This window comes from Cervus canadensis, chromosome 20 (genome assembly GCF_019320065.1).
Source record: "Cervus canadensis isolate Bull #8, Minnesota chromosome 20, ASM1932006v1, whole genome shotgun sequence".
Lineage (NCBI taxonomy): Eukaryota > Metazoa > Chordata > Mammalia > Artiodactyla > Cervidae > Cervus > Cervus canadensis.
Genome location: NC_057405.1, coordinates 58,925,215 through 58,950,286, shown reverse-complemented (window position 1 = coordinate 58,950,286; position 25,072 = coordinate 58,925,215). Strand labels below are relative to the sequence as shown.

At 39.2% G+C, this 25,072-nt stretch overlaps 1 protein-coding gene across 4 annotated transcripts in view; it reads left to right on the top strand.

The window, feature by feature from the left end:
- Nucleotides 1–25,072, top strand: part of CDK19 (cyclin dependent kinase 19) — a 265,473-nt gene that overhangs the window by 221,937 nt on the left and 18,464 nt on the right. For all 4 annotated transcript variants that reach the window (XM_043439309.1, XM_043439307.1, XM_043439306.1 and 1 more), the window contains 2 exons: nt 18,787–18,844; nt 23,568–23,699. In XM_043439309.1, the coding sequence (XP_043295244.1) occupies nt 18,787–18,844; nt 23,568–23,699 (190 nt within the window). The remainder of the gene's footprint in view (nt 1–18,786; nt 18,845–23,567; nt 23,700–25,072) is intronic.

Below are 25,072 nucleotides of genomic sequence, written 5' to 3'. Positions count from 1 at the left end.
AGGGACTGTTGAAGTGTTTTCTAGATGTGGGGCTGCAGTTCATTTTGGCATGCCAGTTTTCCCATCGTCCATACCCACAGCCCAGTCACTGGAGTTTCCAGTAGACTCCGTACATCTGTTGGTTTGAGTGTGAGCGCAGTGCTCTACCATCTGTTGCACAGGCAGGTGATACATACTAAGAATCACACTTCGTAGAGGGTCAGCTTCAAAGGGGACGTGGTTTGACTCACAGTGGCATGTAAGGCCTCTTAAGCTTCAGCTCAGGGTCAAGATTCTTTTGATGATCGCTGACTTCAGTATAGTTTTATTGCCTGCACTCACAAACACATGATATAGAAGGTTATTTGCCAAGTTAACTTCATAGTCCCTAAAAGGGTATATAGTCAAGTTATATTCCACAGTGACAGCAATGGCAGAAACTGGTTAGGAACCAGGGCATACAGAAGGAGCCCCAGTACTTTGAGTCCTATGTTTAAAACTGAAGAATTCATCCAGGCATACTGTTTTATTGATTTTTTGAAGTAGAACTTGTATATAATAAAATGCACCCATTTTAATTACAAATTGATGAATTAGGACAAATATATATACTGCCACAGGCATTCTTTTTATTTTTTTAATTGAAATATAATTGACTTGGCAACACTCCATTGGTTCTAGGTATACAACATAATGATTTGATATTTCTATACATCACAAAATGATCACAATAAGTCAATAGCAAATTTAGGGCAGTTTCAAAGACCAAAGTCACCATATAAAGTTATTATAAAATTGTTGATTGTATTCCCCATGCTGTACCTTTCATTCTCATAACTTACTTATTTTGTAACTGGAAGTTTGTACCTCTTAATCTCTGTCACCTATTTCACTCATCCCCTCCCACCCCTCCGCTTTGGAAACCACCTGTTTGTTCCCTGTGTCTCTGAGTTTGTTTCTGTTTTGTTATGTTTGTTCATTTGTTTTGCTTTTCATATTCCATATATAAATGAAATCATTTTGTATTTGTCTTTCACTGACGTACTTCACTTAGCATAATACCTTCCAGGTCCATTGATATTGTTGGAAATGAAAGATATTATTCTTTTTTGTGACTTGAGTAATATTCCATGGTGTGTGTGTGTGTATACACCACATCTTCTTTATCTGTGTATCAATGGACACTTAGGTTGCTTCTATATCTTGGCTATTATAAATAATGCTGCAGTGAACATAGGGATGCAGATATCTTTCTGAATTACTGTTTTGTTTTCTTTTTTTTCCCTGAAAACTACCCAGGAATGGAACTGCTGGATTGTATGGTGGTTCTATTTTTAAGAAAATATGTATACTATCAAAAAAATTTTTTGGGGGGGCCATACCAAGAGGTATATGGAATCTTAGTTTCCCCTACCAGGGATTGAACCTGCCATCCCCTGCATTGGAAGAGCAGAGTCTTAACCACTGGACTGCCAGGGAAGTTCCCACAAATTTTTATAATAATTTCTTACCCAATTTGTAAAGGACCCAGACTAATTCCAAGTTGCATGGCTATTCACAAACCTTCTCCATTAGAAGACTGTTAGATACCAAGGAGGGCTTCCCACATGGCGCTAGTGGTAAAGAACCTGTCTCCCAATGTAGGAGATGTAAGAGATGTAGGTTCAATCCCTGGGTCCAGAAGATCCCCTGGAGGAGTGCATGGCAACCCACTCCAGTATTCTTGCCTGGAGAATCCCCTGGACAGAGGAACCTGACAGGCTGCAATTCATAGAGCTGCAAATAGTCGGACACGACTGAAGTGACTTAGCACACATGCATGCAGATACCAAGGAAGGGCTTGATCATTTAGCTGTGAAAGATTTTAAAGACCCAAGAGTGGATGGGAACAACAGGGGTTAGCAAATGACATTTACTTCTTAAGTCAGTGGCAAATTCAGGGTAGTTCTCAAAGACCAAAGTAAACAAAGGGTTTTAGTTTAATAGAGCACAATAAAGATTATGAAGAGCTTTTTGCACCTGATATTATGCATTGAACAGACACAGATGCTCTCATTAGGTGGGTCACTTCCAAGCCTTCAGATCTGGACTTTGGTCAAGACTAGACTCTTGAGAGGCAACTGAGACTGTGCTTCCAAATAAAATTAAACTCAGTGCATTAGTTTCCTATTACTGCTGTAACAAACTGCCACAAATTTAGTGGCTTAAGACACACAAAGTATCTTAGAGTTAAGAAATCCAAAATGGGTCTCACTGAACTAATAATCAAGGTGTTGGCAAGGCTTTGTTTCTTTGAGGAGACCCTAGGGGAGAATCTGCTTTCTTGCCTTTCCTGTCTTCTTGAGATCACCTGCATTCTTTGATCTTGGTTTCCTTCCTTTTAGCTTTGAAACCAGCAATGGCTGTTTGAGTCCTTTTCATTGCTTCACTCTGATGCTGATTCTTCCATGTTTTCCATATATAAGGATTATTGTGATTCCACTGGGCTCACCTGAGCAACCTTATTCTATTTACTGCCTTAATTCCCTCTTGCCATGTGATATAACATAGTTACAGGCTTCTGGAATTAAGACATCTTTGGGGTCGAGGGCGGGCCACCATTCTGTCCACCACAGGCAATATCACAGCTCATTTGGGGTGTTTCATCTAGAGCAGGGGTTCAACAGCTGCTGTCAGAACTGCCCCATGCAAAGGGCATCTGAAGATGAGCCAAGAACAAGGATCATTAATTTATTCATTCTTGCTACCTACCATGCAACTCTCAAAAGTATTTGTTTTGGTTCCTGTGTTGTAGATGTGGGGAATACAGTGTGTGCAAAATGAACAAGAAAGTTTCCTAAAGTTGATTTTAGACTAGGAGGGAAATAGACATTAAACAGTCACATGACTAAATATATGGTAATTTGAAAAAAACCTGTGGTAAGTTCAATAAAGGAAATGTCCAAGGTGCTTTGAGAGGATTTAAGGTGTGAACTGACCTAATCCAGGAGGTCAGAAAGTCTTCTTTGAAACTGGTGTTTGAGCGGAGCTGAAAGGATAAGGTAGTAGTGGGGAGTTGAGTGGTTGTGTTATGTGCAGAAGCCCCTGACCACCACTGACCTTCTATTTGAGCAGCACTATAGGATGATTCAGGGCTTCCCTGGTGGCTCAGATGGTAAAGAATCCACCTGCAATGCAGAAGACCTGGCTTTGATCCCTGAGTTGGGAAGATCCCCTGGAGAAGGGAACGGCATCCCACTCCAGTACTCTTGCCTGGAAAATCCCATGGACGGAGGAGCCTGGTAGGCTGCAGTCCAGGGGTTGCTAAGAGTCGGACACGACTGAGCAGCTTCACTTTCACTTTTCACTGTCATGCATTGGAGAAGAAAATGGCAACCCACTCCAGTGTTCTTGCCTGGAGAATCCCAGGGACGGGGGAGCCTGGTGGGCTGCCGTCTATGGGGTTGCACAGAGTCGGACACGACTGAAGTGACTTAGCAGCAGCAGTAGCATAGGATGATTCAGGGCTTCCCTGGTGGCTCAGATGGTAAAGAATCCACCTGCAATGCAGAAGACCTGGCTTTGATCCCTGAGTTGGGAAGATCCCCTGGAGAAGGGAATGGCAACCCACTCCAGTATTCTTACCTGGAGAATTCCATGGTCTGAGGAGCCTGGCGGGCTACAGTCCATGGGTTTCGAAAGAGGTGGACACAACTGAGCGCCTAACACACACACACACAGAGGATGATTCAGATTCCTTATTGGGAATGCCAGTATCTTCATCAAGAGGGGATCTTGCGTTTAAGGACTGATGGTTCATTTTACTTATGATGGTTATTTTGTGTGGTTATATTTTTATCCAAGTACCATCAGAGTAGAAGTCTTTTCTTGGTGAGCGCTGTAAGCCAATTAAGTGTTGTTCATTTGCCAAGTGTGCTTTTGTTCTCATAAGCTTGGCCCAGAGTGCACCACACTGAGAGACTTGGGTTCTAACCCTGGGTCTGCCACAGTGTGTGGACAGGGAACTTAAGTTGAGGGTGTAGGGTTTTTGTTTTTGTTTTCTTTTTTACATTTCTTCATGAGTAAACTGAGAGGGCTCAGCTTCTTAATTTCTACCTCTGACATTCTTAATTTTCTCTCGGTAATAATACTGAATTCTTCGATTTGAATATGAATGTCACAAATGTAAAAAGAAAACTGCTTTCTACCAGTGTTGCTTCTCTGTGGATGGATTGTACTAGTTAATAAATAGGATAGCATCTGAGTGTCATTGTGGCTTTATTTCCTGGCCTTGCTGTCAATGTGGAATATATCTTGATTATACACTGTTGGTGACCTTGAAGTTACTTAGGTAAATAGCCTTCTGGATACATGTGTTTGTCTTGCATTAAGCTTTTTATAAAGGCTGCTTTTTATTGGTTCTTGTTAGAGAAAAGAAAACCTTATCTCTGCTGTTCAGGCCTGTGACCACTCCTAAAAGGCAAAGACAAAGAAGTGCATTGTTCACTGTCTTGCAGTGCTGTGTTGGCAGCTGTTTACCATGAATACCAAGGTTTAATTAACAAGGATGCCCATTACCTCTAGACCATTTTAAAGTAAAATGAAATTAATCATAGCATTTAATATTACAGACTGCTCCCATTATAAGCCAGCCTGCATCTTGTTATAAATACATAATTTCTAACTGGGAAAGAATTTTTGCTTAGAAGTAGCACTTTAAATAGTGGTTAGGTTCTGTTGAATACAAAGGCCTATTTAACCCACAATACACCTAAAGTATGACACTTACAGAATTATGGAACCTAATGCCATTTTCCTGGATTTCTGTTGGGAAAGTACCGGTTTTTAGACTTAGAATATTTGCTTTATAAACACATTTCATCTTTCTAAGGTGTTCCAGACAGTAGGCTGGGCACTGGGAATACAGGCACAGATGAACTACAATCCCTTTCCTAATGAATGCGTGGGGGTGGAGTGGGGGAAGACACACATAAATGGATAATCGTAAAAGAAATTTCTTTTAAAAAAGAAATTATAAGGTGTATTCACGGATCAGCTATGTACAAGGTGCTGGGAGCACAGAAGAATACATAACCAGTTGGGATGGGGCTCTCCTGGAGGACTCACACTGAGCTGAATCTGAAATGAGTGGGAATATATAAGAATGAATTGGGGGGGGGGTGTGGGTGGGGAGAGCATTCCAGGCACAGGGGACAGCATGGATAAGGGCATGGGGTAAGAAACTGTTAGTCATTCAGTCGTGTCTGACTCTTTGTGACCCCATGGACTGGGGCCCGCCAGGCTTCTCCATCCATGGGATTTTCCAGGTAAGATGACTGGAGTGGGTTGCCATTCCCTTCTCCAGGGGTAAGAAAGTGGGAGCACTTTAATATTACTGGTGCAAAACAAGAAGTAGCGAAAGAGGAGGAAGGAGAGAGAAGTGGGCACCAGATTACAGTAGACTTAAAAAATTTTTTTTAAGGCTCTGCTGGGTTTTCATTGCTGCACGGGCTTTTCTCTAGCTTTGGGGAGAGAAACTACTTTCTAGTTGCCGTCTGCAGGCTTCTCATCGCAGTGGCGTCTTTTGTTGTGGAGCATGGGCTCTAGGGGGCTACATAGGTAGCGCTAGTGGTCAAGAGCCGACCTGCCAGGAGGGGGTCAGGAAGATCCCCTGGAGGAGGGCATGGCAACCCACTCCAGTATTCTTGCCTGGAGAACCCCATGGACAGAGGAGCGTGGCGGGCTACAGTTCATGCAGTCACTAAGAGTCAGACACTACTGAAGCAACTTAGCATGCACGCGTGCACACACTGGTTCTAGGTGCTGGGGCTTCAGTAGCTGTGGTTCCCGGGCTCTGGAGCACAGCCCCAGTGGTTATGGTGCACAGGCTTAGTTGCTCCGGGGCATGTGGGGTCTTCCCAGATCAGGGATTGAACCTGTGTCTCCTGTTTTAGCAGGCAGGTTGTTTACCACTGATAGAGAAGTAAGTGCATGAAGGACAGATGTGGTGGTTTAGTTGCTAACTCGTGTCCGACTCTTTGCTACCTCATGGACTGTAGGCCACCAGACTCCTCTGACCATGGGGTTTCCCAGGCAGGAATACTGGAGTGGGTTGCCGTTTCCTTCAGGGGACCTTCCCAACCCAGGGATCAAATCTGGGTCTCCTGTGTTGCAGGAAGATTGGGGATGCTAATAGTAGATGATGTGTGTGTGCTCAGTCCTGTCCAACTCTTTGCGACCCCACGGATTGTAGCCCACCAGCTTCCTGTGTCCATGGGATTTTCCAGACAAGAATACTGGAGCAGGTTGTCATTTGCTTCTCCAGGGGATCTTCCTGACCCAGGGATCTAACCTACACCTCCTGCGTTGCAGGTGGATTCTTTACCACTGAGCCACCAGGGAAGCCCAGAGAGGAGGAGAGATAGTAGATAAATCTTTAGGAGGTAAGATAATCAAACCCGAGGACTTAATTAGATTTGAGAAATAAAGGACAGGTGCTCAGACTTCTGTTTTTGATATTTTTGATAACTGAGTGACTGAGAAGGGAATACCATCAGAAAGAGAGGTAGGGAAAATTCAGTGTGAACACGTTGAATTTGAGATGATTGTGGAGATGACCAGCATACAGCTGATGTATCTCTAGATATATAGAGACTTAGAGGTATAGATTTTGGAATCATTGGCAATGAGTGATTGTTGAAACCCTGGAATAAATTAAAATTAGGATTTAAAAGTCTGTGTTCAGAAGTGAGCTTGGCATATTTCATGGTAAGTGTTTATTCTAGTTTCTTACAGTTTCTTTTAAAATTTAGAACTTGCCTATCAAAGGACCATGATTACTAACCATTGGCAATTTTTCATTCAGCCAGCAAATCAGCGGATACATAAAGTGGTGACAGAAATATCTTCCCTGCTTTTTAGGAGGTTGCAGTCACAATAATCAGATACTGTATAATTTTTAAAACAATTACTACCAGGTTATTTTAAAGGGTAAATGTATGATAAGACTAATGCTACTAGCAATTGAGTGTTGTATTTCAGGAAAAAAGCATGTTTCTTATTCTTAGTTATTTGCCTTGTTTGTTAGAACACAGAATCTTATTTGTTCAAGGTGAACAATGGAGAACAGTGTAAACAAAGGAACATAAACTGAGGATTTTCTCCTGGGAATGTACTTCTGTATCAGATGTGACCAGAGTTGCGCCACTTCTGTATTTAAAGAAAAGAATAGTTGTAGCCACTAATATTAGGCTAGCACTGTTCATTGTTCAGAAACTAGTCTGATTGATATCTGATTGGTTTTTTCCTGTCATTCAGGATTGTAGACAATTGTGTTTGTGTTTTTCTGTCTTCTTTATTGGTGCTGATGAGAGTCATCTTGTGGGTTTCATATTTTTGTTCCAAATGTACTGGGGCAGGGAGTGTAAAGCAAATGTAATAGGATAAATTGTATATTGTTAGGCTATTCTATTTATGATGTGCCAATTAAATAAATTTAACCCTGTGAAAAACAATTGATTCTATAAAAGGAAAAAAACCTGTCTAAGATACACGTAAAACATCATGAATGTACGTTCAACAATTAACTAAATTCTTGTAAAATGCAGATATTTCAAGAAAAATTTATGAGTAATCATATGGTTTATCTCATTATTTCCCTGACTTTTGCCTTTTAAATACAATTTAACTAAAATGAACCCTGCAGCCTTGATTTGTCTATCCAGTTTTATCGCTGATAAGTTAAATGTGAGGTCCCCAAGTCCTGCCATCTCTGCTGTCGCTATGGTGACCAAAGTGTGCAAGCCCAGCAGTGTCACTTTCTTTCACAGCTGGTATTTTGTGTTCACAGTGAGAAGAGGGGTTTCAGTACAACATCGTCTTTGTTAATTGGGATGTAACTAGGTCAGAACCGTTTTGGTATCCTCTTTCCATTCTTTCAGGTTTATGTGTGGGGGTGTGTGCATGAGCTGCCGTTTCCTTTGTTTTTTTAATAGCATGTACCTTTAGTTAATTAATCACTGTCAAAGTTAGTCTTTTGAAAATTCAGCATAATATCTGTAAACACACCTGAGTGGGGAATCCTGAGGGTTAGATGGAGTTGTTCCGAGACTTGCCCCCAGCCCTGTATTTTTTGAGTAAATCTCGTAAAAAAAAAAAAAAAAAAAACCCAGGGAAATTGATGTAAAAATGCTTTTCAAAAGTTAAAAGCATCTTATTTTTACTTATTTTCTTTTCCATTATGATTTATGACAGGATATTGAAGATAGTTCCCTAAGTTAAATGTATTTTCATGGGTGATCACATTATTTTGTTGTTATTTTGAAACATCAAATATCTTATGACCTTAACAATTATTTATGTATTTCTGAAGGGGATAGTTAATCCCAGTTAAGAGGTGTGCATTTCAAAATGATTCCCTCTGCGATTCCAGATTTTAACTTGACTGCAGGAGCCCTTCTCTGTGGGTACTGCCCAGACCCTGGGTTTCTCTCTCAGCCTGTACTCACTGCTCTCCTAAACCTTGTCACCACTTCTGCCCTCATCTCAGGCTCTATCTACATGGAGATCCCACACTTACAGCTTCCCTGGGCTTCCAACACACGTGTCACAAGTATTCTCTACTGACTTCAGAACTCGCTAGATCCTTGTCTCTCTCTCTCTCTCCTCATTCTGCTGTGCTGCTCCTGTTCATGTTCTCTGTTTCCATATAGCGCAACTATAGGCACTTCTAACCAGAGTTAGCCAACAGCGATCAAGACCGGCTTCCTGGTTTTCTCCCGTTCAGCAGCTCATAATCTACTTTGATTTCGTCTTTCTTTTTTGACTGCGCCGCAGGGCCTGTGGGATCTTAGTTCTCTCATAAGGGATGAACCCGTGTCCCCTGCAGTGCCTCGTCTTAACCACTGGGTCGCCAGGGAAGTCCCCATTTTCATTTCTTATGTGAAACAATTTTTGTTCCTTTATCACATACTTTGTATTTTTATCTTACATCTTTTTTTTTTAAGGATTTAAGCTCAAATTTTAGGAAATGCAAATAATGTAACAAATGGTACATAAGATGGTTTACATACTTTTACAATTGTAAAAACTGTTATATCCCAGAAATCTCACTAAGGCCTTGAAAAATGTACTCTAAATCTCCCTTTACTGGGCATTCCACACTTGCACTACTGAGGGCCCAGATTCAATCCCTGGTTGGGGAACTAAGGTCCTGCATGCCACAGAGCATGGCAAAAAAAACAAAAAAGCCTAAATTTGCCTTTGCCTGTTTCCCACTTATTTGGGTCTCATTTACTGCAGCTAGCTTCTGTACATGCACAGAAATTATTTTTTCTAAGTCACCAATGACCTTTTGATTGTCTCAAAGTTGCCTCTTCTCAGCTTGCATTCTGCTGTTCCTGAAGACCACCTTTTCCTTTTTAAACTCTTAACTTCTAGAAGCCTATGCTACCTATGTTTTCTTACCTTGGATACTCCTTCACTAGTTCTTTTATGGGCTCTTGTTCTTCTACCATTTATTCCTCTCAGTATTATTTTTTTTTCTTATATTATTAAACATACTACTTCTCTAATTACAAACAATACCAAAACATAAAAAGTCAAACATTATGGAAATATATAATGTAGTAGAAAATGATAATCTCTCCAAACCTTGCCATCACAGATTGAACAGGACACACGTACATCAGTTCAGTTCAGTTCATTTGCTCAGTCGTGTCTGACTCTTTGTGACCCCATGGACTGCAGCATGCCAGGCTTCCCTGTCCATTACCATCTCCCAGAGTTTACTCATACTCATGTCCATTGAGTCAGTGATGCCATCCAACCATCTCATCCTCTGTCATCCCCTTCTCCTCCTGCCTTCAATCTTTCCCAGCATCAGGGTCTTTTCAAATGAATCAGTTCATCGCATCAAGTGGCCGAAGTATTGGAGTTTCAGCTTCAGCATCAGTCCTTCCAATGAATATTCAGGACTGAGTTCCTTTAGGATGGACTGGTTGGATCTCCTTGCAGTCCAAGGGACTCTCAAGTGTCTTCTCCAACACCACAGTTCAAAAGCATCAATTCTTCGGTGCTCAGCTTTCTTTATATGGTCCAACTCTCACATTCATACATGACTACTGGAAAAACCATAGCTCTGACTAGACGGACCTTTGTTGGTAAAGTAATGTCTCTGCTTGTTAATACGCTAAGTTGGTCATAACTCTTCTTCCAAGGAGTAAACGTCTTTTAATTTCATGGCTGCAGTCACCATCTTCAGTGATTTTGGAGCCCCCCAAAATAAAGTCTCTCACTGTTTCCCCGTCTATTTGCCATGAAGTGATGGGACCAGATGCCATAATCTTAGTGTTCTGAATGTTGAGTTTTAAGCCAACTTTTTCGCTCTCCTCTTTCACCTTCATCAAGAGGCTCTTTAGTTCTTCACTTTCTGCCATAAGGCTGGTGTCACCTGCATATCTGAGGTTATTGATATTTCTCCTGGCAATCTTGATTCTAGCTTGTGCTTCTTCCAGCCCAGCGTTTCTCATGATGTACTCTGCACATAAGTTAAATAAGCAGGGTGACAATATACGGCCTTGATGTACTCCTTTCCCAATTTGGAACCAGTCTGTTTTTCCATGTCCAGTTCTAACTGTTGCTTACTGACCTGCATACAGGTTTCTCAAGAGGCAGGTCAGGTGGTCTGGTATTCCCATCTCTTTCAGAATTTTCCACAGTTCGTTGTGATCCACACAGTCAAAGGCTTTGGCATAGTCAATAAAGCAGAATAGATGTTTTTCTGGAACTCTCTTGCTTTTTCGATGATCCAACAGATGTTAGCGATTTGATCTCTGGTTCCTCTGCCTTTTCTAAAACCAGCTTGAACATCTGGAAGTTCACGGTTCACATACTGTTGAAGCCTGGCTTGGAGAATTTTGAGCATTGCTTTACTACTGTGTGAGATGAGTGAGACTGTGTGGTAGTTTGAACATTCTTTGGGATTGCCTTTCTTAGGGACTGGAATGAAAACTCACCTTTTCCAGTCCTGTGGCCACGAGTTTTCCAAATTTGCTAGCACATTGAGTGCAGCACTTTCACAGCATCACCTTTTAGGATTTGAAATAGCTCAACTGGAATTTCATCACCTCCACCATAGTGATGCTTCCTAAGTCCTGCTTGACTTCGCATTCTAGGATGTCTGGTTCTAGGTGAGTTATCATACCATCGTGATTATCTGGGTCGTGAAGATCTTTTTTATATAGTGCTTCTGTGTATTCTTGCCACCTCTTCTTCATATCTTCTGCTTCTGTTAGGTCCATACCATTTCTGCCCTTTATTGAGCCCATCTTTGCATGAAATACTCCCTTGGTATCTCTAATTTTCTTGAAGAGATCTCTAGTCTTTCCCATTCTGTTGTTTTCCTCTATTTCTTTGCACTGATCACTGAGGAAGTCTTTCTTATCTCTCCTTGCTATTCTTTGGAACTCTGCGTTCAAATGGGTATATCTTTCCTTTTCTCCTTTGCTTTTTGCTTCTCTTCTTTTCACAGCTATTTGTAAGGCCTCCTCAGACAGCCATTTTGCTTTTTGGCATTTCTTTTTCTTGGGGATGGTCTTGATCCCTGTCTCCTGTACAATGTCACGAACCTCCATCCATAGTTCTTCAGGCACTGTTATTCAGATCTAATCCCTTGAACTATTTCTCACTTCCACTGTATAATTGTAAGGGATTTGATTTAGGTCATACCTGAATGGTATAGTGGTTTTTCCCTACTTTCTTCAGTTCAGTTCAGTTGCTCAGTCATATCTGACTCTTTGCAACCCCATGGACTGCAGCATGCCAGCCCTCCCTGTCCATCTCCAACTCCTGGAGTTTACTCAAACTCATGTCCATTGAGTCAGTGATGCCATCCAACCATCTCATCCTCTGTCGTCTCCTACTCCTCTCACCTTCAATCCTTTCCAGCATTAAGGTCTTTTCAAATGAGTCAGCTCTTCACATCAGGTGGCCAAAGTATCGGAGTTAGTTTCAGCTTCAGCATCAGTCCTTCCAGTGAATATTCAGGACTGATTTCCTTTAGTAGTAGTAGTCCTTTAGACTGGTAGTATCTCATTGTAGTCCAAGGGACTCTTCAAAACTCCTCCAACACCACAGTTCAAAAGCATCAATTCTTTGGTACTCAGCTTTCTTTATAGTCTGACTCTCACATGCATACATGACTACTGGAAAAACCACAGTTTTGACTATTTACGTCTGAATTTGGCAATAAGGAGTTCATGATCTGAGCCACAGTCAGCTCCAGATCTTGTTTTTGCTGACTATAGAGCTTCTCCATCTTTGGCTGCAAAGAATATAATCAATCTGATTTCGATGTTAACGATCTGGTGATGTCCATGTGAGGAGTCTTCTCTTGTGTTGTTGGAAGAGGGTGTTTGCTATGACCCATGCATTCTCTTGGCAAAACTCTATTAGCCTTTGCCCTGCTTCATTCCGTACTCCAAGGCCAAATTTGCCTGTTATTCCAGGTGTTTCTTGACTTCCTACTTTTGCATTGTAGTCCCCTAGGACATCTTTTTTGGGTATTCTAGAAGGTCTTGTAGGTCTTCATAGAACTGTTCAACTTCAGCTTCTTCAGCATTACTGGTCAGGGCATAGACTTAGATTACTGTGATATTGAATGGTTTGCCTTGGAAACGAACAGAGATCATTCTGTCATTTTTGAGATTGCATCCAAGTACTGCATTTTGGACTCTTGTTGACTATGATGGCTACTTCATTTCTTCTAAGGGATTCTTGCACACAGTAGTAGATATAATGGTCATCTGAGTTAAATTCACCCATTCCAGTTTTTAGTTCACTGATTCCTAAAATGTCGATGTTCACTCTTTCCATCTCCTGTTTGACCACTTCCAATTGGCCTTGATTCATGGACCTAACATTCCAGGTTCCTATGCAATATTGCTTTTTACACACATACACACACACACACACACACAAAATCATGCAATTTGTAAAAATTATGGATAAGACAGAAAGATAACAAAATGATGCTAATTCTAGTTATGTAAAACCTAGTCTTTCCAAGTCCCCACATTGTGACGGGTAGCTCCCTCTTTAACCTTTGCCTTACCCCTCCCCTCTGCTTGTCTTCTCACATTGAGTCCAACCACGGTGACCCTTTTGCTTTTTCTCCACTTAGCCAGCCTGCCAGCTCACCAGTGTTTTTCCTAACTGCTCCAAACAACCATGACCATGGCCTACTGCTAATCTTATGGCAGCCCTCAGAACTTTCAGAGCGCAGGCCAGACGTGCTCAAGAACCTATCCAGTTCTGGTACCCAAATGACTTGTGCCAAAAGCAGAACCATTGGAAAGAGCAGGCCAGCCCTCCCTTGGGTTTCCTCTCTTTAGAATCACAGTGCCCTATCCTCTGTTCTGCCCGGTACCCCCTGTCCTCCCTGCTGTCTCCGGTTCACCCGTCTTCAGGCACTGAACTGCTTTCCCCTTATTACTGCACTTCTGTCCGGCCTTATCCCAGATGTGACCTCATGGAGGTACTGTCTAAGTAATTTAAAAGAATGCTTAAGTAATGTTAAAAATAACCTTCTAACCCACTGTCATCAGTACCTTATCCCTATTCCTTTACTTTTTGTCCATATTATCTTAGTGTACGATAAACACAAAAAGAAGATTTGATATGTTTGTATGTACCTTACAAGGCATAACAGTCGAGAGCCTATCACTTAACCCAGTAATTGGAACATTACCAATAGCTTGTTTCTGTTTTATCTTTTCCCCCTTATCCTGTCCTCCTGCTTCCTCCCAAGAGGTAACAAACATCCTGAATTTGAACCTATTATTCACCCCTTCAAAAGTAATAGGTTTATAACATTTGTATATATGCCTAGACAGTACATTTTTAATATTTTTTAGCTTTGCTTGGTTTTAAGTTTTATGAAAATGGCATCCTGCTATATATAGTCTTCTGAAATGTGCTTTTTTCCCCTCAACATAGTGCTTCCAAGATCTGAACATTTTTTACCTTTATTTGTAATTCAATGATTTTCACTGCTATTTTTAAAATTCATTGTGTGACTCTATCACATTTAATTTCTCCATTTTCCTATTAGCTAGAAATTTGGGTTGTGTCCAGATTTTTTTTTTTCTTTTTTGGGGATTACAAAATGCGCTATGGATATTCTTTAGTGTATCTAAAAAGGGAATTACTCAGTCGAAGGGTATGCAATTGTTCAGTTTGGCAAGATGATGCCAAATTGTTTTCCAAAGAAGTTGTACCAGTTTATTCTCCCACCAGCAGTGTACTGGAATTTCCCCTGACCTATTTCCTACTCAGCTGTTCTTAACTGTTAACCAGTCTACTAGGTATAATAAAATGGTATCTTAGTGGGATTTTCCTTTGCATTTCCCCCATTATTGATGTGGTGTGACATCTTTTCCTATGCTTAGCGGTTAAACTGCTTTCTTCTTTTTTTAAAATCCCTGTGCAGATATTTTGTTCATTTTTCTGTTAGGTTGTTTTTCATCTTGATTTGTAGAAGTTCTTTATTCTGGATACGAAACCTTCATGGCTGATCTATGTTGCAAATAGTTCTCCCTGTTTGTCTTTTTTATTTTCCTGATCTTTGATGATTGGAAGTTGCTTTAATTGCCAAATTTATCAGTCCTTCCTTTTATGGTTATTCTTTGTATCTTGTTTAAGAAATTCTTCCCTACTTTAGGGTCAGAAAGATATACTCCAGTTTTTTATTTCCTTCAGCTTTAAAGTTTTGTTTTTCACATTTAATTCCTTAATCCTCCTGAAATTACTGTATGTATGGTATGAGGTGAGGATTCATTTTACTTATTTTTTCCCCATTTGGATCACTTGCTATGCCAGCACCGTTTAATGATTAATTCTTCCATTCTCCACTGATCTGAGGTTCTTCTCTCAGTTCTCCATTCTCTCCCATTGATCAGTTTATCTATCTCTGTACCAGTCCCATTCTAATTACGATAGCTTTAAAATAAATCATGAGCCAGATTCTTCTCTTCATCCCCTCCTCCTAATACCTTGTGAATCTCTTGGCTATTCTTAGCTGTTTGCTCTTCCACATACATTTTAAAATCAGCCTTTCAAGTTCCGCAAGGGAACTCTGATGGAATTTTGATGGAAATTGCATTGAATATATAGATAAGTATGGGGAGAATTGATGTCTTTACTGTATTGAGTCTTCTTATGTATAAACATGAGCTCTTAATTTACTTAGAACTTCTTAATGTAATTTAAGATAAGGTTGCAAGGTGTTCTATATAAAAATCTTGTAAATTATTTGATATATTTATTCCTAGGCATCTTACAGGTTTTTGTTTTGTTTTTGCTATAAAAATGATGCTTTTCAAAGACTGTATCTCCTAGTTTTTTTCGTGATGTATAGAAGCACAGCTGACTTGTTCATACTATTCAGGGAGCCATACTTCCTGCTAAACCCTTTTACTACTGCTAATAATTTGTCTGTAAATACTCTGGGTTTTCTATGTAGATAATTAATATCACCTCAAAATAACAGTAGTTTTGTTTCTGCCTTTCTAATGCATATGTCTTTAATTATTGTTTTATAGTACTGGACTTATGTTGATTTTAGAAAAAGCTGAAAGTAAAAGGCTATTAAAAGATATAGCATGCAAACTGCTAAAAGAATCAACTACAGTAGTGTTATACAAAATAGCTTTTAAGAAAAGGGCATTATTAAGAAAGTGGGCTTCCCTGGTGGCGCAGCTGGTCAAGAATCTGCCTGCAATGTGGGAGACCCAGGTTTGATCCCCAGGTTGGGAAGATCCTCTGGAGAAGGGAATGGCAACCCACTCCAGTATTCTTGCTAGAGAATTCCGTGGACAGAAGTCAGCCATAATACTAGATGCAGAAATCTCTTGTATTCTCTTTATTATTTTTCCACAGTATTGATCAGTACTGATGTACTGTATATTTGTTATTACCCTTTTTCCCCCACTGGAATATAAGCTCATGAGGTTAAGGATTTTGCCTTGTTTTGTTTAGTATGATATCTCTAGGATCTAAATTACTGCTAGATGCTCAGTCAGTATTTGTTGAATGAATGACTATGGAGGGTAGAGAAAGGAGTGCAAAAAAAGCAATGCCAAATCTTGAGCTTTTACCTTGAAATGCTCTTATATGTTCCCCCATGACCATTGTCACAAGTTAACTTCTCCCTAGACTGTTGTAGTCCACTTCCAACTGGCTTCTGTCTTTACTTTGTGGTCCATCTGTCTTTTCCAGTTTATCCTTCATAATACTACCAGAGTTTTTTTCCCTAAATATTGATCTGATTATCTCAGTGTCTTGTCTTGGCTCAGCCTGTAGAATAAATTGTAGTTTCTCTAATGTGACATTTAATTCCCAACATAGTTCCTAGCCTTATTTCTTCACTGAGCTTTCTATGCTCTAGTCACATCATAACACGTCTAGGCTCTTCAGCATGCTATGTCTGTGGGTTTTCTTTGTGACTGTGCTCTTAACTTTTGAGTTCTCTGAGCCTGAAAAGTCATTCTTTTGTTTATGCTTATCAAAATCTTAGTCATTCTTAAATTCATCTAAAGTTATTTCCTTCCTAAAGACTACCCTGATATTCACTGAGAAGGATCATCTAATCCCAGCGATTTCTTTTGCTGTTTTGGTACTTTCTGTAATCTGCCTTGTACTCTATAAAAAGTTCTCTCTCTTTCCCTACTAGATATATTAACCTCTTTGAAGATAAGGCTTCATGTTTTATTTTTCTTTGTTTCCCGAAAGTCTGCAATATAGTGTTTTAAACATAATGGAGCTTTGATAAATAGTTGTCAAACTTATTTTGAAGGTTTGGTTTTTGTCTGATGCTGTTTTTCTCTTTCTGCTATAGTAAACTAATCGTGTCTCATGTCTTCAATTACCACGCTCCAGTGACAATAAACTTCAAATCTGAGTCTTCCTATTTCCACTGTCCTGACTAGTGCGACCAGGCCTCTCACACAACTCCACGTGTCATCTTCTCTTTCTTGTTCCCCCTCCCAAATCAGTACTTCTCATAGATTTTCTATCACAAAGACACCATTCTTCCAGTCACATTAACTCAAAACCTTGGTGAAATCTTTATCACCCTTTGTCTTAATCTTCTGCCTTCAACTAGTAAGTCCTGTTAATTTCTCCTTTAAAATGTTCCTCAGCTCCATAACTCCATCTTTATTTCAGCTGAGAAGTCCTTGGATGGAGCCCTTATGACCCATACCCAGTTCTGATACCTCCCCCTTTCCTGTGCTTCCCTGATAGCTCAGCTGGTAAAGAATCCGCCTGCAATGCAGGAGACCCCAGTTAGATCCCTGGGTTGGGAAGATCCCCTGGAGAAGGGAAAGGCTACCCACTCCAGGATGCTGGCCTGGAGAATCCCATGGACTACAGTCCATGGGGTCACAGAGAGTCAGACATGACTGAGCGACTTTCCCTCACACTTCCTGTAATCTTGCTGCCTGTAATATAAAGATCAGATTACTTCACCTGGCTTTTAAGACAATGCAGGGTCTAGGTTCATTCTGCTGCCTACAACATTCATCCTCTGCTTTCTGTCAAGTCAGACTTCTTACTTTCTCCTAAGCTTATGTCATTACCTTTCATGTGCTCTGCCATGCTAGCTCCTATTCATTTTTCAGGATCTGGATAATGGACATCACCCCTGCCCCCCACCTTCAGTGAACATTTCCCTTAACAATGGAAACTCTAATCATTTCCTCCCTGTTCGTTTTTATTTTTAGTGCTTATTGTTTTCATTGAGACTTTTAAAAGAGTCAGCAAATTGGAAGGGATCTTAAAAGTAATCTAGTTTAACCTCTAACCCAAGACCTCAGTCTTCTTCATAACTCATAATTAGCATTAGCTTCTAGTATTATACAAAGCTTCTGATATTTCTATTTATATAGTGAACATCTGGAAGTTAGGAATTTGGTTTTCTGTGCTTTTATTTTTCCTTTTAATTCTTAGTATGGTTCACTGTCCTGGAAGACACTAAAAATATATTCATTGATTGAATAAATGAATCATAAATTTTCTCTTCAGAGAATTTACAGAGGAAACTTCCTTGCCCAAAAGCCTCTCTGCCTTCAACTAGTCACAAAATCCTGTTAATTTCTCCTTTAATATGTTACTCAAATGTCTACAAATAAGAATGACTTTTTAAGGAGTCTTAAAAGATGGTGGATACATTTTCAGCCTACCCTTTTCTTTATATGGCTCTGTATTAGCCTTGACTTTTATTTTCCTCCTTCTTGAGATTATACTTGGAATTTCACTTTTGCATGAACCATAAGGTGTATGAATTTTAATGGAATCTGTTGAATGTTGACCATGTTTTCCTACAGTAGTTTAGAACTATTTAGCAAGAAATATTCCACTTGACTCATTTAAATGAAGGTAATTATCTTGTGGCTGGGAATTTATATAAAAATTTTCAACCACAAAAGCCCTTTGTTGTGGGCAGTAATAGAACAGCTTATAATTTGTACAGGTTTTAAAGTTATTACTAGTCATTACTTCTGAGGGATAAATAGAAATGATAGCTTTAATTCCTTTGTGATTATTTGTATGATATAATTTTGAAAATAAGATGTTTCTATAGCAAGGATGTTTTGGGAAAGTTAGTGCTAACTTCAAGTATGTCAAATGCTTAATGTAGAGGGTACTTGCTATTCAATTATAGTTTTGATGAAAATCCAGAAGTGACATTTTCATATTATAAGAACTTTTTTCCATTTTAGAGCATGTCAAAAGAGTATAGTAATTTGAATGCTCTATTTTTATTTCTAGAAACCAGCAAATATCCTAGTAATGGGAGAAGGTCCTGAGAGGGGGAGAGTCAAAATAGGTAGGTAATTATTTCTAAAATACCTTATTAAGAAACTAAAGTGACTGCAAAGATGGTTTCCCTTTTTAATACTCTTACTTAAGTAATTTTAAAATTAATTCAACTTAATTCCTCATAATATTCATAGACAAGATGCTGGGAAATGTAGATAGTTTATAAAATCCCTCAGATTTATTCCCAAAATAAGGTTCTGTAATTCTAAGCTGAGGCAAGCAAAAATTCATTCCCATACAATACTCCAAGCATGTGTTTATGCTAGTTACTGTAACGCTACTATTATAGTCAGCCTAAACATAATGCCTTGAATCTTACTTTTGTCTCAGCTTTACCAAACGTTTCCCTGAACCCATCCTTCCCACCCTGACCCTGATTTATACATACAGATCCTCACAGATACCTGCCCCTGCCCTCCCCTGTCCCTACTGCATGTCTTGTGCCAGGTACCAACCTATCTTTTCCCAGTGAATATGTATGTGTGTAGACTCGCTTACTCGCCAGTCTTAGACTGAGGCACTGGCAGAAGTCTTGTTTCTGTACTCAGCATTTCTCTGCGACCTTGGAAGTTCTAAAAGAAGCTGCCATCATTTATACCAGTTTATGTCATTTATACTGACATATTTGGGGAGAAAATAAGCTGAGAAATGCTTTATTCTAAATTTTTTTTATAAGAGAACTTACATTTATTCAATGTTCGGTGCTTTTAAGAAAGATTTTAGAGTAAATTTTATTTTATCAACCTGCTTTCTTTGCTATTAGAACTTATCATGCTAGAAATGATCCAGAACTGTGCTGACTTTGCCTACTACAAATTCATTCTGTCCTGCTTCAACCAAACATACCCTGCTGCCTGGTTTTCTACTTCTTCCATTAATTCACTAGCCCAGTTCCTGAAGAAGCTGTGCTAAACCAACTTTTCTTCCTTTAAACCTCTACTCTGAGCTTGAGATTGAATCATAAAAAAATTCTGTTGATGTTAGTTAAGACCCGGGTGGCTGCTTTCTTTGCCTCTCCCATGTGGTTCCTCCTCCCTCTCATCCCCTTTCTACCCTTCCTCACGTGTTTCTATTTCACCCTCACACTTCTATCGAGTACCAAGTTTTTTCCCCGTGAAAGGGAAATAAAGGATGGTCCTCCTGTGGGAGACACTAAAATAGACACTTTGGAGTGTCATCTCCTTTGTTTTCACGGCCACCCTCTGGTCGGCACAGCAGATAAGTAAAGCTGGATTTACAGAGGCAGTAGCTTACTCGGCCTTTCAAAGGAAGGGCTTGAATTCCAAATCTGGGGTCTCTTTCACTCCAAGCATTGCTGCCTGGTGAGATCAAAGCTATCTGGTATGACCTGACTGACCACTTTTTGTCAGCACAGCTCTGCCTTTGAAACAGCCTCAGAAAGTGTCTCTTTCTCCTCAGTCCTATCCCGTGCCCTTCTAGCTTCTAAATACCCTTCCTGCTGTACTTCAGTCCTTCTAATTACAGTTTTTCTGTTCTTTCCTTCTCAAGTTTCTCCTCTTCACCTTTCAACACTCATAATCCAATTTTAACATAAATTTTCTCATATCCATTTTTTTTTTTTTAACCATTTGTTCAATTTTTTCCCCTTGTTCCTCTACTTCTGAAATCATGCTTACACATCGGTTTCACGTACCCTAATTTGTTATCCGTTATTAAATTCTTTTTTTTTCCTGACATCAAATTCTGTTCCTCTATTGAAACTGCTATCTCCAAGACTATCTATGGTCTTTATCTTACCAAGTGTAGTAGCCTGTGTTTAGTCTGTTTTCCTTTACTGCCTTGTCATTTGTCCTTCTAGCTCGTCTGGCACTGTGAGTGTCTTTACTTTGGCCTTTGTGACATCACATAATGCTATTTTTTTTATTCCTTTTGCTGTGACTTCTGTATTTTATTCATTCTTGTCTCATTCCTACTAACCTTCTGTTTCAAGACAACCTAGGCACTGGCTCGAGACATGGCCTCCCTCTACAGTTACTGCTTTAGGGAATTGATAAGTTATGGCCTTAAAATCTTGGGTTTTATAAAAATGATTTTAAGATCTGGATCTCAAATTCTCTTCTCTCACTCTAACTCTCTATTTGGATGTCTTGCTGGCAACCTGGATTCCATTAATTCCAAACCAAATTCATCATCCTCATCTTGTACTCTCCAATGCTGTCATCACATTTATCCCAGTCACCAAACTTAATGTCTTCTCCTTAGTCTCCCAAGTAGCTCTGCTACTCAGCATGAATTCTGTATTCCAGCCAGGCCAGTTAGTTGCCTTATTGTTAAGAATTTAGGATTATAATTCTACCCAAGATTAGAGAGAAAGTCAGGGTTAAAAGTCAACAATAATTAGTAGTAAAGGTCTAGTGAACAGTTATAGTTAACCTAGTTGATTAAATTATTTTTATATTTTGTTTTAATAGCACATTATTAAAAAAAACCAGTAATGCTTTGATATCTATGCTTAACACTTTAATACAGTTCTTTTTTGATTGAAAGAAAAAGCAGAGTTGAATGAAAGACACATTGTGCCCTTCCCTGTATCAGAGGCTTCCCCTCCCCAGCACCTGAGACTTACAGGCCTTCCCTAAAATGCTCATTGCCTTCTTTACTATTCACAGTGATTCCGCCTTCAGAATCCAGCTCAAGTTCCACTTTCCATTTAGTCAGCTTCTGCAAATGTTTATCAAACATTGTTCCAGATAAAACCATGGAGACATAACCTCTTCCTGCAAGGGACTTTGAGTCTAACAGAAACCAGTAGCAACTTTCCTTTTTGTCTTACAGTACTTACCCTTTTTATCTACGCCATATATTTTGTCATCTCACCTTTGTGTAAGCTCCTTGACTGTAGACATTGCCTTCTGCTGCTTTTCTGTCATTTGATACTAATTAGCACACACACCACAATTTTACTACCTCTGTTGAACTGAATAATTTAACTCATATCCAACTTTAGGAAAACAGGTGTTAGTAACATTTAGGCTAGTTACATTTTGTCTAAATTAGTAATCATTTGAAAAATGGTTTGAAAAAAATTATTTTTAGGAGTATTTATTGTTTCTCTGGGCTTGATTTCATGTTTCAGTGAATTGGTGTGGCTTACATAAAGCTAAGAAGGTAGAGAATAAGGGGAGAAATACTGGCTTTAGCCTTTACTTAAAAATAGAATGCTTTTCAATGGAGGAAACAGTATTCCATCATATTACTTTGCCATCAACAACAGTCAGCATCTATTCAATATATAAAGCAGTGCTTTGAGGTAGGTGTAATATTGGTAGACTGGTTTTGAATATTTTTGTTTGCTATAGGGAAATTTGGTTTAAAAAGTGTAGGCATCAGCACAGGCATCCTTGGATAGCTTTATTTTTTAAGACCCATGTTCTCCAAAGCATTCTCAGAAAGTCCTGTGAATTATTCAAACTCTAAAGAAATAAAATCACTGTAAATTAAAAGTTTAATGTATATCATAGCCTATTGGTTTTAGATTAAATGATACTCTATAGTTGCAACTTTAATGTACCACTTGTGCATTGTATAGTACATTGGGGACCATTATATAATCCAACTATACTGTATGTATTACCTATTTCAAATGATAGAGGCTTATCTTTGTGATTTATTTTTTTACCTTTGTGACATGCAATTATCATATGTATAGTCTGTTGTATATCAGATCCATGGTTAAGAACATAGCTGCTAAACGATAACATGATTTTTGCTTTTTTACTTCCTATATAGGCATTTTTACTTCCTATTATAGGCATTTTTACTTCCTATCCCTATGACTTTGGGCAAGTCACTGAACTGCTTTGGGCCTTAGATTCTTCATCACAGAAGTGGGGGTAGGGGGAGAATACTTATTAAACCAGCATTCTTATGAGGATTAGATGAAATGATAGATGATGTGTATGAAAATCATTTGTAAGCTCTGAAATGCTTTATAGATATAATGTATATGTTCTTTAGGAAATCTTAAGAAAATTAAATAGTAACCAGTACATTATTATATCAATAGTAATAATCTTTGTACTACTTTTGTATACCTCTAGTATTTAAATTAGTTAGCTTTGGTATAGAGCTTTATAAGTGCTGAATTGTAACAAATTCTCTTACATAGTCTATATATGTTCTTGAAAACATGTATGTGATGTTCTAGTAACTATACGACAACTGGCTTTCTGGGGGAAAAAAATCACCCCAGTTTATAGCATGCACTGTTTTTCAGGATGTAAATACTCCCACCGTAGCCAATTTCAAGCCACAAACATGACATTACTGAACACCATGTTGGGAAGATACTTAAATTGGCTCTCGTGAGTCCATAAAAGCCAACTCTGGCACAGGCTGAACTAAGATAGACTCAAGATTTTAGATATATAGGCATACAGAAGTCATAATCATGAAAACGTTTAGACTTTAAAAACATATACAAATATTATTCTGTCTCTGAAAGCCACGAATCTGGAATCAGACCTTGATTTTTATTCTGACTCTATACGTACTAGTCCTACGACTTTGGACAAGTCAGAATATCTCTAAACCTCAGTCTCTTCATCAGTAAAATAGGCACAATAACAGTATCTCCCTCAGAAGGGGCGATCTGGTGCTAGTACAGATCACTGGTTGAAAAGGAGTGCTTTGTAAGGTTAGTGGCTATTGTCATCCTGGTTACAATAGCATGCCACACTGAGTTCCTATTAACTGATTTTATTTTTTAGCTGACATGGGTTTTGCCAGATTGTTCAATTCTCCTCTAAAGCCACTGGCAGATCTGGATCCTGTAGTGGTGACTTTCTGGTATCGGGCTCCAGAACTTTTGCTTGGCGCAAGGCATTATACAAAGGCCATTGGTAAGTTAATGTGAAATGATTGACTTATAATTGGTAAGTATTATATCATTATTGTGTGATACTGTGTTTATGATAAATACTAAAGGGTATAATAAAGCTGCTTTGTAAAAGCCACTTTATATGGCTTTGTGAAAGTCCTGTTGTCATCTATATTCCCGGATTTTATATTCTAGGAGCTCTGGATATTCAGCTATTTAGGAGAATATGATTCTTTTTAAAAACAGAAAGCATTTTCTTTTTTAAATTATTCACTTTTAATCGGAGGATAATTGCTTTACAGTGTTGGTTTCTGTTGTGCAACAGTGTGAATCGGCCGTCAGCACACATGTGTCTCCTCCCTCTCGGGCCTAAAAGAAAGCATTTGCTTTCAGAGGATAGAAGTGTCTGATCTTGTTGAGTTGCTATAGAAATAATAAAATGCAGACTTTGTTTTGCACCTACCTACTATTGATCAGAAGAACTGGAGAGAGGTTTAGAGTTTTCTTCACAAAAAGAAAAACAGAAAAACTGAAGTAGTGTAGTTATTGGAGGGAGCCCCTGCTATCTGGGAAAAAGTCAGTCAGTCCTGTCCTAAGCAAGAAACAATATGACTGATCCTTCTCTCTTGCCATTGTAGTTACCAGAATGGCAGTTTCTCCATTAAGGTAGGAAACAGAGCCTGGGTAGACTAGCAGTGCTCAGCATCTTGCCATCTCACCAAGCATAAACACTGAACAGGAAAACCTTAAAACACAATCTGTAGGATGTAAAGTCTGCTTCAGAACACAGGCATCAGAGATTTTGCTGCCTGGCCCTATAGCGTCCTCAGAGGGCCCAGATGCCAACTGAGGGAGTCGGGAAGAGAGAGTTACCCTCAAACCTAGGTGCTGCTTTAAAGGAGGTGAAAGGAGAAGACAGGGACGGAGTACTAGACCATTCATGTGAAGGCCTAGTTCTATAAGGTAGCTACATTTTGCTCACTGTGTTTCTTTAAAGTTTCCTTTTCTTGAATTCTGTTTACTTGTATTAGACTAATTTTGACTGCATTCAGCTGCTTTGGTCAAGTTCTATTTGATAAAGGCACTTAAATTATAAAATTATTAAAAATAGACAGGCACAATCCTTTCCCTGTTAAGCTTATGAAAAAACTGAAAAGAACTATCAAAGAGTTATCAAGGAAGTTCTCACATTTGAAGAGATCAAACTCATAATTAACCTCTTCATGGGTAGAAACGGAAACAAAAATTAAAATATAGTAATGTCCTCGTTCATCAGGAAGTCTGATTTCTGCAAAACTCAGATACCCAGAACACATTTATACTTCCTTTGTCTAGGGATTGAGACACTAGCGCAGTGTGGAATATTGTAATTCTTCATAAGCACTGCTGAAGGAT